The sequence below is a fragment of the Malaya genurostris genome, chromosome 2, assembly GCF_030247185.1.
Source record: "Malaya genurostris strain Urasoe2022 chromosome 2, Malgen_1.1, whole genome shotgun sequence".
Lineage (NCBI taxonomy): Eukaryota > Metazoa > Arthropoda > Insecta > Diptera > Culicidae > Malaya > Malaya genurostris.
In genome coordinates, this window is record NC_080571.1 from 184,345,395 (window position 1) to 184,359,359 (window position 13,965).

Here is a 13,965-nt window from a genome sequence, read left to right on the forward strand (position 1 = left end):
ATGTGAGCAAAATATGTTTTTGGTAGGAAGCTATAATGCTACAAATTAAAATGAACTTGGGAAAAGTCACAATGCGTTTAGAAAAATAAGAGTACATTACACAAGAGAGGTAAACATAATGGCATGGAATACGGAAACAATGTATAAATAAGGAGAATTTCTATGGGGAAATAAGATGGTTTATCATTAACATAAAACTAACACTGAAAATATACTAAAACAAATATACTTCGAACTAAAACGAAAATGGGGATGAGATATGACGGATACGACAAGAAAAGATAAGACACAAGCGGACAGAGTAACGACGACGCTGGCCAGCAAATAATTTCTATATAATGTATGCATTTATGCAATGATATTAGTATGAGTGATTAAGTGTGTTTGGATAAGGGGATCGCGATCCCGGAATGGAAAAAATGGATAAATTGTGGTTTTCTAACGTGCAAATTACGCACTCAAATTAAGATGTCGAAAAAATACAGATACGTCAATATGGACATGTAAAAGTTACAAAAACACAATGAAAGAAAGATACAACAAATAATTAAAATATTATATACCAAATGCAGCAGCCCTAATTTTTCCACAGAAATCTATATCTTAGCTAGTATAGGCAGTAGACGAGTTGAGTTATTGCAATGCCCACGGCTGGCTATTTCAACATATTGCATCAGCCAGAAAAAAACTGTATCACCGATCGAATTAATTGATTATGTACATAAGCGACGCGATCGCAGTGAATTCACGTAGGTAGTTATAGGTGGTAGTTAGTCTACCAGACATATATATATATATATATATATATATATATATATATATATATATATATATATATATATATATATATATATATATATATATATATATATATATATATATATATATATATATATATATATATATATATATATATATATGTAGCATCATCTGAACGCTGTCTATCACCGCGCGCCAACGCTACAAGCAACAAGCACGCGGTAGTTTTTATTGTCAGAGAGACAATCCGCAATCGCTTCACAAAACGTACTTCTTTTGCTTTTGTGTCTCTACGATTGTTTCTGCTGATCTCTGCAGAAAAGTTTAGCTCACGCAAACCGAATTATATTGAATTTAAACAATAACCCTTTATAACATTATTCTTATAGTTTCTAAGCGCCACATGATAAGGCACCTTCTGAAGTTGTATAAATACCCCCAGTTGTTAAGAATAAATTTTAGTCTTAAACCAAACCTGAAGATAACTCATTTCTGCCGTAAACCGGCCAAAGTGGTGACCCCGACGTGATCGTTAGAAAAAAGTTTTTAGAAGTTTCGTATTCTGCTGAACGCGTTCGAAGTAAAAACGGTCGTTGAAGCTGTAGTGAAATGCCTGATTCTGATAAGGACGAATCGAAACCCGCTGGTGGCATGCAGCTGGAATCAATTAGTTCACCACGTCTCCCCCTGCCGAATATGAGCGAATCTAATATTGAATCATACTTTATGTCGCTGGAGTTCTGGTTCGCTGCAACTGGCATCGGTGGCGCCGTTCATGATACACGAAAATTTAACATTGTGATGGCACAGGTTCCCCCGAGCAAGCTGACAGAATTGAGATCGATTATTGACGGTGTGCCGACCAGTGAAAAATACACGTACGTAAAAAGAAAACTCATTGATCATTTCGCTGACAGTCAGCAGCGCCGTTTGCAGCTTGTTTTGTCAGATATGCCGCTCGGAGACATGAAACCCAGCAAACTATTCAATGATATGAGACGTGTTGCTGGTGATTCACTTGGTGAAAATGTGTTACTCGACTTGTGGGCATCAAGACTACCCCCTTATGCCCAAGCAGCTGTGATCGCATCAAAAGGAGATGCTGCTGAAAGAACGACAATCGCCGATGCTATCGTCGAATCAATGAGTCTTCGTAATATCAGCACCTTGGATTCAGTTCTGCAACCTGAGCCGTCTACATCACAATCCGTTCCTGAAAAATCATCCCTATGCAGCATAGAAAGCCTCCAACGAGAAATCGCGCAACTATCAAGCAAGCTAGAGAAGGTACTCTCATCGCGTTGCGATAACACTTTTCGTGGTCGTGCGCGCTCCCACTCGCGCAACGGTAAGAGGGGATGGACGTACCGTGACAAAACACCGCAAGACGAACAATGTTGGTATCATCGTGTTTTTGGAAATGAAGCGCACCGATGTCGAATGCCGTGTTCGTTCAGTCAGTCATCTGCTTCATCGAACAAACAATGAAATTATCCGCTTGAACTTGCAAAAGAAGCCGGCGAACCTTCTAATGCAAACACAATCTTTCGCCTAAGAATCTCGGACACTAACACAAACATGAAATTTTTGATCGACACTGGAGCCGACGTGTCCGTGATTCCGAGAGGTTCCAGTTCAAGTAGGATGAAACCAACCGCATTGAAACTGTTCGCCGCCAATGGAACACCCATCAATGTGTACGGAGAGGCTCTTCTAAAAGTTAACCTTGGTCTTCGCCGTGAATTTTTGTGGTCTTTTCTAATCGCTGAGGTCACAACTGGAATTATTGGTGCCGATTTTATAAGCCATTTCGATTTATTAATTGATCTTAAACGAAATCGCCTCATAGACAATGTCACATTACTCGAATCGACAGGACAGCTTACACGTGTCAGTGAATATTCCGTAAAAACATTCAGTGCAGTTTCACCGTATGCTGAGTTGCTAGCCGAATTTCCCAACATAACGCGGTTAACTCTGCCAGGTACTGCAAGCAAATCATCAGTCGTCCACCGAATCGAAACAACTGGCCAACCCGTTTACGCTAGACCGAGACGATTACCACCAGACAAGCTCGACGCAGCTCGCAGTGAATTTGAGCACCTGATGAAGCTTGGCATCTGCAGACCGTCTAGTAGCAACTGGGCCAGCCCGCTTCACATGGTCAAGAAAGCCGACGGTTCTTGGCGTCCGTGTGGAGACTATCGTGCTCTAAATGCTCAGACCATTCCGGATCGATATCCACTACCGTACCTTCAGGATTTCACAATGAATTTGCAAGGTAAAACTATTTTTTCGAAGGTCGATTTGCAAAAGGCGTTTCACCAAGTGCCGATCCATCCTGAAGACATCCCCAAGACGGCTATTACGACGCCATTCGGACTTTTTGAATTTTCATACATGACGTTTGGTTTACGAAACGCGGCTCAGACGTTTCAAAGGCTGATTCATGAGGTCGTCCGCGGATTGGATTTCGTCTTTCCTTACATTGACGATTTATTCATCGCCTCGTCATCACCTGAAGAACATCGCGACCATTTGCGTCAGCTGTTTGAGCGATTACAGCAGCACAATTTAGCAATCAATGTTGCAAAGTGTGAATTTGGCCGAGCAGAAATTGTCTTTCTGAGTCATTCCGTCAACGCTGATGGAATCCGTCCTCTACCCGAACGAGTTAAAGCGATCGAAAAATTTTCGAAACCATCAACAGTTAAGGAGCTAAAAAGTTTTTTGGCAATGATAAACTTTTATCGAAGATTCGTGCCAAACGCTATTGAATCCCAAATACCCTTATTAGCGATGACTCCGGGTAACAAACGCAACGATCGAACCGCTTTGACCTGGACTGACGACACCACAGCAGCATTTGAACGATGCAAACAACAACTGGCGAGCGCAGTTTTGCTAGCACATCCAGCAAGATCGGCTGAGCTTTCTCTTTGGGTAGATGCATCTGACAAAGCAGCCGGAGCAGTACTACATCAAATTGTTTACGGAAATATTCAGCCACTAGGATTCTTCTCAAAGAAATTTGACGCAGCACAACTACGGTACAGTACCTACGATCGTGAGCTAACCGCGATTTACCTTGCGGTGCGACATTTTAAGTATATGATAGAAGGACGCTGTTGCCATATCTATACAGATCACAAGCCGATCATATACGCCTTTCATCAGAAGCTCGACAAAGCATCTAATCGTCAAGCACGCCAACTGGACTACATCGGTCAAATAACAACAGATATTCGTCACATTAATGGCAAGGAGAACATCGTAGCAGATTTATTATCCCGAATCACTGCAGTCCGTGCCATCCCAACCATTGATTACGACGCACTTGCTAACAATCAGCAAACCGATGAGGAGTTACAAAACATTATTAACGGTAAATCAAAAACTTCGTTGAAGATGTTACTTTATACTATTCCAGGTAGTTCAAAGCAAGTGTATTGTGATTGCTCCGGTCAACAGATTCGACCGTTTATCACAAAACCATTTCGCAAGGATGTACTACAAGCGACGCACAATCTCTCTCACCCCGGTACACGTGCTACAGCCAAATTGATGACTCAACGATTCGTTTGGCCAAACATCAGGAGAGACAGCATCGCTTTCGCCAAGAATTGTCTACAGTGTCAACGGTCTAAAGTAACACGCTACACTCAATCACCCGTTACCCGTTACTCCGCACCAGACGATCGTTTTTCGCACATCAATATCGACATTGTGGGACCGTTTCCACCAAGCAATGGCAACCGTTACTGCTTGACAATCATCGACCGGTTCTCTCGATGGCCGGAAGCCATCCCTGTTCCTGACATGACTTCCACAACAATCGCTCAAGCACTTGTCACTGGATGGATAGCTCGATTCGGTGTACCTGCGTACATCACCACCGACCAAGGACGTCAATTTGAATCATCTCTATTTGCTGAGTTGGTTCGATTAATGGGCATCAGCCACCTGCGAACGACACCGTACCACCCCCAAGCGAATGGAATCATCGAACGATGGCATCGGACACTTAAAGCAGCTATCCTTTGTCACAACCCGGACCACTGGTCGGATTACTTGCCAATGATCTTGCTTGGCTTACGGACAACTCACAAAGAAGACATTGGATCATCTCCTGCTGAGATGGTGTACGGTTCGACCCTCCGTATACCATCTGAATTTTTCATCGAGAACACCAGCCAGAAAAACGAAACTGATTTCGTTATCAAGCTTCGAGCGACCATGCAAAATTTGAAACCTATGGCAACGGCATGGCATGGTAAACAAAGCGTTTTTGTGCATCATGATCTTCACAATTGCAAGCACGTCTTCATTCGAAATGACTCCGTGAGACCGTCGCTATCGCCCCCATATGATGGTCCATTTGAGGTGTTACGTCGAAATAAAAAATTCTTCAAAATTAGAGTAAAGAATAGAATGGTAAACGTTTCCATCGATCGGTTGAAACCAGCATATTCAACTGATGAGCAGCAGCAGCTACACAGTAGTGTTGATCCCCCAGCTACCACAAATGTTGAACGTCGACCAGTGAAGGTGACCCGGTTTGGTCGACGAGTCGTCATCCCACAACGCTTCAGCTAGATCGACGCCTCGTCTAAGAGGGGAGTAATGTAGCATCATCTGAACGCTGTCTATCACCGCGCGCCAACGCTACAAGCAACAAGCACGCGGTAGTTTTTATTGTCAGAGAGACAATCCGCAATCGCTTCACAAAACGTACTTCTTTTGCTTTTGTGTCTCTACGATTGTTTCTGCTGATCTCTGCAGAAAAGTTTAGCTCACGCAAACCGAATTATATTGAATTTAAACGATAACCCTTTATAACATTATTCTTATAGTTTCTAAGCGCCACATGATAAGGCACCTTCTGAAGTTGTATAAATAACCCCAGTTGTTAAGAATAAATTTTAGTCTTAAACCAAACCTGAAGATAACTCATTTCTGCCGTAAACCGGCCAAATATATATATATATATATATATATATATATATATATATATATATATATATATATATATATATATATATATATATATATATATATATATATATATATATATATATATATATATATATATATATATATATATATATATATGTGTGCGAGACTCGACTGTCAGGCTCGTCGAAATATTGGTTGAGCCTTATTCTGGTTCACGAAGTAAAATTATCAAATACAATTCCAACAGACAGGGAAATTTCCTTTGTACAAAATAGACGTTAGCAGTTGTACTATCCATTCCCTTCTCTGGTCGCTATGAAACTGCCTAGCGATATCTTTATTAGTGGCCACTATTAATCTTATTATCTATATGTACAGTACAATTAAGTATGTGTGTGTATGTGTATATATGATTAATCTGATACTGTCGCTATGAGTGATCTCGATACAACGATGGCGCCAACCGATGAGTTCCGAAATCGACGATAAGGCATGTCACGTTTGTGGCTGCGTTCGAAATTATGTTCGTTACTGCAGTGGTGCTGGTTCGACAGATTCATCTCGAACAACTGTGCTCTGGGTCGATAGGGAGGAAGCATAATTTAGATATGGGCCTCCTCAAGATTCCATTCTGCGTCTTAACATCAGCGACCCTCACTACGCCTCTGGAGCCTGGAAAAACCTTGACAATGCGGCCGAGTAACCATTTCTGAACAGGTATGTTATCCTTTTTTATAAGAACAAGTTGATCAACTTGAACATCCACCTTATCATGCCATTTGTGCCTCTGTTGTAGTGACGAAACATACTCCAACTGCCAACGGTTCCAAAACTGTTGGATGATTTAGAGGATGTGTTCGTAACGTCGTCTTGGATATTTTTGATGATCGCTGACTTCGGGACGAGCGATGGCGTTCAACGGCCGTAAAATAAGGAAATGACCCGGTTCGAAATCTTCTGGGTCATCCGATACCGGTGTAATTGGTCTCGAATTTAGAATGGCTTCAATTCGACACAAGACGGTCAACATTTCTTCGAAACTTAACGATGCACCTGCCGTATATTTTATCAGTAAATTCTTTGTTTGGCGAATGTTAGACTCCCAAATACCACCGAAATGTGGTGCCTCTGGGGGTTGAAGCGCCATTCGATCTCGTTACCGTAGGTTCGTTGAATATTGTCCTTGTTCTCGGTACTAGTGAAAACCACGCAATCCTTGACTGCCTTCTTCACCGCACTTCTGCCTCTAATAATCCAAAATTCCTTCCGCGTTGATGCTAACGTGATTTGAATACCGGCGTGCATATTGGACTCATGCACCCAGCGAATGATTGCGGTTGTGAAGGGATGGCTCCTTGGTAGAATCATCTGGTATTTGTTATCGTATGAGCACGATGATTTTGACAAACGTCCCCCTACCCTGAGGACTCCATGGTTGTCTACAAATGGAGAAAGCGACACTTGCGATGGGGAAGCCTTTAAGCGCAATCGGTTAGCGCAGGCAGTTGTGATAAAGCTCGACATTGCACAGGAATCAAGAACCGCCCGACACTCCTGACGTTCTCCACTGGAATTACGAATGCAAACGATAGCAGTATGTAACAGGGTTTGCTCGGAAGTTGAAAACAACTGCACCTTCTGGTTACATGGCTGTCTCGGAAAATGAGACGCCACTGGTCCGTGCGTATCCATCGAGACTGGAGTCGTCAGTTCATTAGACACGACAGGTTGCAATATAGAGCAAAGTTGAATACGATTAGATTCATTTATTGGACTATTAATTGCACAAGTACTATTCTTCACCTCTGTATTAGTACTAGATCCTCTAGAGTCGAAATGTAGTAGTGTATTATGGCGCTGACCACACTCCTTACACGAGCTACTTTTACAATCCACAACCACGTGACGATTACTAAAACAATTAACGCATAGCTTGAGCTCTTTCACTCGTTGGAAACGCGAAGATGGCGTCTTAGATAAAAAGCTGGGACACTCGTTGATGTAATGACCACCGGAACAATGAAAACACGAGAATTTTTTCTTATTCTCGGCTTCTCGATTAGAATTCACTAATACTCTTGAGGTCCATTTATGACCGGGAGTTTTCGTATTGCCACGAGACCGTGTTTGGTCCTGTTCTAAATTTTCCAGAATCCGACAACGGTTTTGTAAAAAGTCTACCAGTTCTTGCCACTTAACTAGATTGGTACCGATCACATGTGATTCGAAATCCTTATGGGTCTCTTTATCTAGTCGAGAAGCAACAACATGAACTATCATTGATTCGGAAAGCGGATCGAGAGGCAATTTCAACGAAGACAATGCTCGGAGATTCTTCTGAACGATGTTCACCAATTCGCGAAGATCGACAGATGACTCGTTTTGAATCACTTTTAACTGAAAGATATCGGCAAGATGGCGATCAACTAACCAGCGACGGTTTTCATAACGTGTTACTAATGCCGTCCATAACGATTCGAAAGATTCTTCTGGTGTTTCAATAGCAGCAGCTTCACCAGAGAGACAGGATCGCAAGTAATGCAATCGTTGTTGATCGTTCAGATTATCATTTCGACGAACAAGAAGATTAAACTGACTGCGAAAATAAAGCCACTGTTCGTAATGGCCGTTGAATTTTGGAAGCGCTATCTCTGGTAGTTTTATGTGAGATTCGATGTTCGATTTTTGGGCAAAACTTGTGTCGAAATTTGGTTTAGGTTCAAGGGGAATCGTTGAGGGTTTTGATTTCTTGGCGATCTGATATCGAATTTCGCTAAGAAGGTCGTAGAACTCTTCGCTTTCCATCTTTAAGGAAGACAATTCGTCGTCCTTTATTAGGCCGAATAGTTTACTCTCTGTCTCGAAAAAGGTCACACGCAATTCTTCCACGTCTTGCCCACGTGTTTCAAGCATCAACTGATCGTCTTCATCTTTGAACGAGGTTATGAACATCAAAAGTTTCGACGCACGTTGTTGAACTGCATTAAGCGTTCTTTGCAAGGACAAAATGGCGGCTTTCTTCTCAGCAGCAGCCATCACTAATTGTTATTACGCACAGATTTCGAAAGTGTCCAAATTGGTCAACGAGGACACTCCAAAGAACAATAACTCTCTCAAGGCACACGATTCTAATTAGGTTATACACGCGATGCTCAAGCTCAAAAGACGACCACTTACCTTTAATGTTGCTAATGATCTCGCTCTTAGCAATCCGGTTCGAAGCACCTTTTGATGTGCGAGACTCGACACTGTCCGGCTCGTCGAAATATTGGTTGAGCCTTATTCTGGTTCACGAAGTAAAATTATCAAATACAATTCCAACAGACAGGGCAATTTCCTTTGTACAAAATAGACGTTAGCAGTTGTACACTCCATTCCCTTCTCTGGTCGCTATGAAACTGCCTAGCGATATCTTTATTAGTGGCCACTATTAATCTTATTATCTATATGTACAGTACAATTAAGTATGTGTGTGTATGTGTATATATGATTAATCTGATACTGTCGCTATGAGTGATCTCGATACAACGATGGCGCCAACCGATGAGTTCCGAAATCGACGATAAGGCATGTCACGTTTGTGGCTGCGATCGAAATTATGTTCGTTACTGCAGTGGTGCTGGTTCGACAGATTCATCTCGAACATATATATATATATATATATATATATATATATATATATATATATATATATATATATATATATATATATATATATATATATATATATATATATATATATATATATATATATATATATATATATATATATATATATATATATATATACATGTTAAAAATTTGAGTTTCTATTTCTTCACTTCGGTCAGGTTTGCGAACGATAGAGTAAAAAAAATGGGATTTATTACGCGAGCAGACGGTTAGAATAAAAGCGGTCAGGTACATAATTGACTGAGTGCATACAAAGTTCTGATCGTACTAATAATCAACGTCCGCGCTGGCATTTCGGTGCTAATGAAAGCACATAATATATAGATTGACAAAACGAGCAAACGCAGCAGATACTATCACGTACACATATCGACGATAATATCATTGAGTAGCTTTTGCACTTGACGCGCGCGCGAATGAAATGAAATAAAGAAACAGACATATATCTGACTCTTATATTTGACAACCGCTTATGCTTCGGCAATGATTGGTGGTTCATATTTTTGCAACCAACTATAACATAAGAAAAATATCGGAACAAGTAGTTTTGCATTTTAAATTCAAAGTGTCTTAAATAGTACAAATAAATCTCAAATGAAACGGTAGAACGTTTTCTCGTACTAATTAAATATATTGAAACCCATTCACGATGACGACATGTCATCAACGGTTCAAAGTAACAACCTATGCACATATCCGGAATAGTGACAAAAAGCGCAAACAATGTATTTTAAACCACGCGCATAGCAGCGGTATGATGAATGATGATACATACAGTGTAAATAATAATAACAATAAAGGGTAATAACTTCGCGCGATCGACTTCGCGAACGATTGAAATATTACTAGCGCAGGTTAAATTCTCGTATGGTATGTAATACTAGGAAATTTGAAACTGTGTTGGCCATGGTCAAGATATTGCGGCCTACGATGATTTGTAGATGTTTGGAACATATCAAATTTGCTATGACTAACAAGTATTTCGAGATTCCAATCAAAATATTAAACTAATATAGATTGCATGAGTTGTAACAAAATAATAAATTACATTTACATGTCAGTTTGGTATTTTATGCTGGTTAGAGTTGCACACGATGCTAACATTTGTGTGTATGGTATATCATACGGTGTAATAATTTCGTGTAAAAAAGATTTCTAACAGTGGTTTTGCGTTTCCCATAATTTTCAACACATAATATGATGAAACTGATGTTATCAGTTCATTCGATTCAAATTTTAAAACTCCTGTGTTATAATGGATGTGGTAATACTAAAAGAACAACGCAAAAAATTGCAATTCCGGGCGAAAGTTGCTCGTGCAGAGCTTCTTATATTACGATGTGTTATACAATGATCAGTAATTTAAAACTAGGTCAAGTTTGTTTACGATGATTGTTCTTTTTGTATGTCGACCATGACCACGGTCAAGATCGTAGTTTTTCACTGTTAAATAATGATAGGTAGTCGACGGAAATCGTACTGGTGGGGGGTAGTGAAAACAAAACTATTAGCAGCGCAAAGCGTGTTTTAAAAATTCATGCATATGTTAAAAATGATGCTCGTAAAAACATACAACTGAGGTTTTACAAAAATACAAGAGTATAAAAATGAAATGAAGAGCTACTAGTTAAAAAGATAAAGCGGCATAGCGAATTAAAGTCACATTGACAATGGCGAACGAAAATAATATTGAAGGCGGTGGTGCCTATCAATTTCCGATGTTGGATGCAATACAATGTATACCAGAATTTCATGGTTCAGTTAGTGAACTGGAACCATTTTTATGTCAAATAAGTTATTTTGCGGAGAAAATCCCGCAAGGTGCGAATGAAAAACCTTTAGCAAATGTGATACTTACGAAATTAAAAGGAAATGCCGCAACTTTTATCAATAGAATAAGAGCCAATACAATAAATGATGTATTCCAAAATTTGAGAGATCAATTTGCAGTGAAAGTTACAGTAGAAGAGATTCTTATCAGGATCGAAACTCTTGAACAAAAATATGGAGAATCTTTTGAAGAGTACGCTGAAAGAGCGCTACAAATAATGGAATTTATCGACGCTCAACAAGAGAATCAAGTCACGGAGGAAGTACAAAAATCCTTTGCAGAAAGAGCATTAACGATTCATTTTATAGCAGGATTATCGAATAAAAACTTAAAGTAACTAGCAAAAAATCACAGGCTTCTTAAGTTTCAAGAATTAATAGGATTCCTAAAAGAGGAGGCAAAAATCAGCTATATATTAACAAATATTGAAAATCGGCTGCTATCCTACCATGCAATTGATAAACCAAAACTCTGTCCAAGCAACAAATATAAATGTTATCCAGAGAGACAAATTGAATATTCCCATAAATACAACCGGAATTTACACAACGAATTTTATCGTAACGACAGATGCTTGATCGATGATAGCAATTTTGATAGTAAACACTTAAAATATAATGCAAAACAACTGTGGGTAAACTGCATGACATACAGTAATAGAAACATATTGCGAAGATATGATAATAATATCAGAAGCAGAAAGGTGCCTGATCAAAGGAGATATGGAGCATCTAGATATTCGAACGCAAATAATTTCAAGGAAAAACGTCCAGAAGGGATATGGGTTAAACTACATAACACAAAAGACTATGAATTTATGATGTTATTGAGATCGGCAACCAGACCTAATAACGAAATGAGCTTTCTAGTAGACACAGGAGCAAGTGGCAACATGATAAGTAGACGAAACGCAGAGTACATGGGGGCATATACAATTAATGGGAACGAAGTAATAGAATATTCTGGGGTAACAGGTACTGTTAGAAAAACATTAGGTACCGTAGAACTGAATTTTATCATCGCAGGAAGAATTTTCCAAACGAAGTTCGACGTAGTGGAGAATTTGACTCCAGGTGGTATTTTGGGAATGAGATTTATGAATAAGTATGTTCTTAGTATGCACAATGACCGAGGGTGGATATGCTTACGGAAAATACCTCTCACATTTGAACCAAAAACGGAATCGTATGAAACTCATCAGAAACAGGAGAACAGAGTCTCGGAATACGAGGCAGGTAACGAGGTCAAGGTACAGGAAAAATACCAAACAGAAGATCAAACCAATCTTAGTCTACAGGGTAGGCAATGTACAGAAACGACAAAAAATTAAACGGGGCAATTGCAAGAAAGTATGCAACCACATGAATTGTTGAAAATAAATTGTACTAGAAACAATCAATTGTTAGTGAGAATTGCTTCAGTAAATAGACCGAATGAAAATATTAAATATATGCTCGATACTGGAGCCTTTTATAACGTGATGAGATGGGATACTGTTGCGAAAATAGGTGCAGAGGAAATAAACTATAAAGATAATTTATACATTGCAGGCTTTGATGGAACTCAATCACAGACTATTGGGTCAGTGAAAATCACGTTGATTATTGGAAAAACTCAATACAGAGTTAGGTTTTACATAGTAAAAGATTTATATGTTCGTGGAATCATTGGAGCAGAGTTTTTAAAGATATATACAATTTATGACACTCAGAATTTCGAGTACATATGCCTAAGGGTACCAAACGAGTACATTAAAACAATATATTTCAACATCGGAAAAAGAAAATTTTACCAGAGCTGAGAATTATGGAACGCGTGCTGCAAATAACGATAAGGTCAACATTGAAATATCAAACCGAAATGAAAGAAACAAAGTAGTTTATGATAGTAAACAAAAGCCAAAGATGTTGTCAAAAAGCGACAACAATAGTTACATAAATAAATCAACAAGTAGAGAGAGTACAATCAAGAAAAATATTAAAAATAATGTGGAGAATGACAAAAAAGAATTAATCATCGTAAATGCTGAAGCCATCGAGCGCGGTATATCGAAGCATGATAAACATGAAACAAACCAAAAAGTGAATAAAAATGAAAACATCAATGTTGTGCCTCATAACAACAATGAAATATACAACAACGACGATCGTTCAGATAGTATGCTTCCCTTTTGTGGAACTAACATTGCTAATGAAAAAGAACAAGATTTGTTAAATAGATATTGCAACGAGGAAGATATATATTTACTTGATTTAGAATCAAACCAAGACCTGAGTTTAACGGAAAATAAAAGATACGGTCAAACAACTGGTCAGGACCGGACGGATAAAGTACTGGAAACATTAAATACAGATCACTTGAAAAGAGAAAACTTTGTAGGCATAGAGAGAATTATGGCAACGTATAGCGATGTCTTCTATTTGAAGGGGGATAAATTAACTATCACCGATGCAGCGGTACATGAAATTGAAAATACTTCAAACGTGCCTATCAATAAACGGCAATACAGATTTCCAGAAGCCACTAAAAAACATATTAATGAAGAAATTGAAGAAATGAGGAGGCAAGGTATCATAAGGCCTAGTAAGAGTCCGTGGAATGCACCAGTCTTATGTGTTCCTAAAAAGGACGATGAATTTGGAAACAAGAAATACAGAATTGTGGTTGACTTTAGGGCTCTAAATTTAGTAACAAAACCATTTGTATACCCAATTCCACTAATCGACGAGATTTTAGACAATCTCGGA

At 39.1% G+C, this 13,965-nt stretch overlaps 2 protein-coding genes across 2 annotated transcripts; one reads left to right on the forward strand and one right to left on the reverse strand.

The window, feature by feature from the left end:
* The first annotated feature begins 1,368 nt into the window (after window positions 1-1,368).
* On the forward strand, window positions 1,369-2,247 carry LOC131429032 (uncharacterized). The gene has a single exon (XM_058593083.1). It carries the CDS (start codon window positions 1,369-1,371, stop codon window positions 2,245-2,247), a length of 879 nt encoding a protein of 292 aa, XP_058449066.1.
* Window positions 2,248-6,783: 4,536 nt separating this feature from the next.
* LOC131429033 (uncharacterized) lies at window positions 6,784-8,751 on the reverse strand. The gene has a single exon (XM_058593084.1). It carries the CDS (start codon window positions 8,749-8,751, stop codon window positions 6,784-6,786), a length of 1,968 nt encoding a protein of 655 aa, XP_058449067.1.
* Between the last annotated feature and the right edge of the window lie 5,214 nt (window positions 8,752-13,965).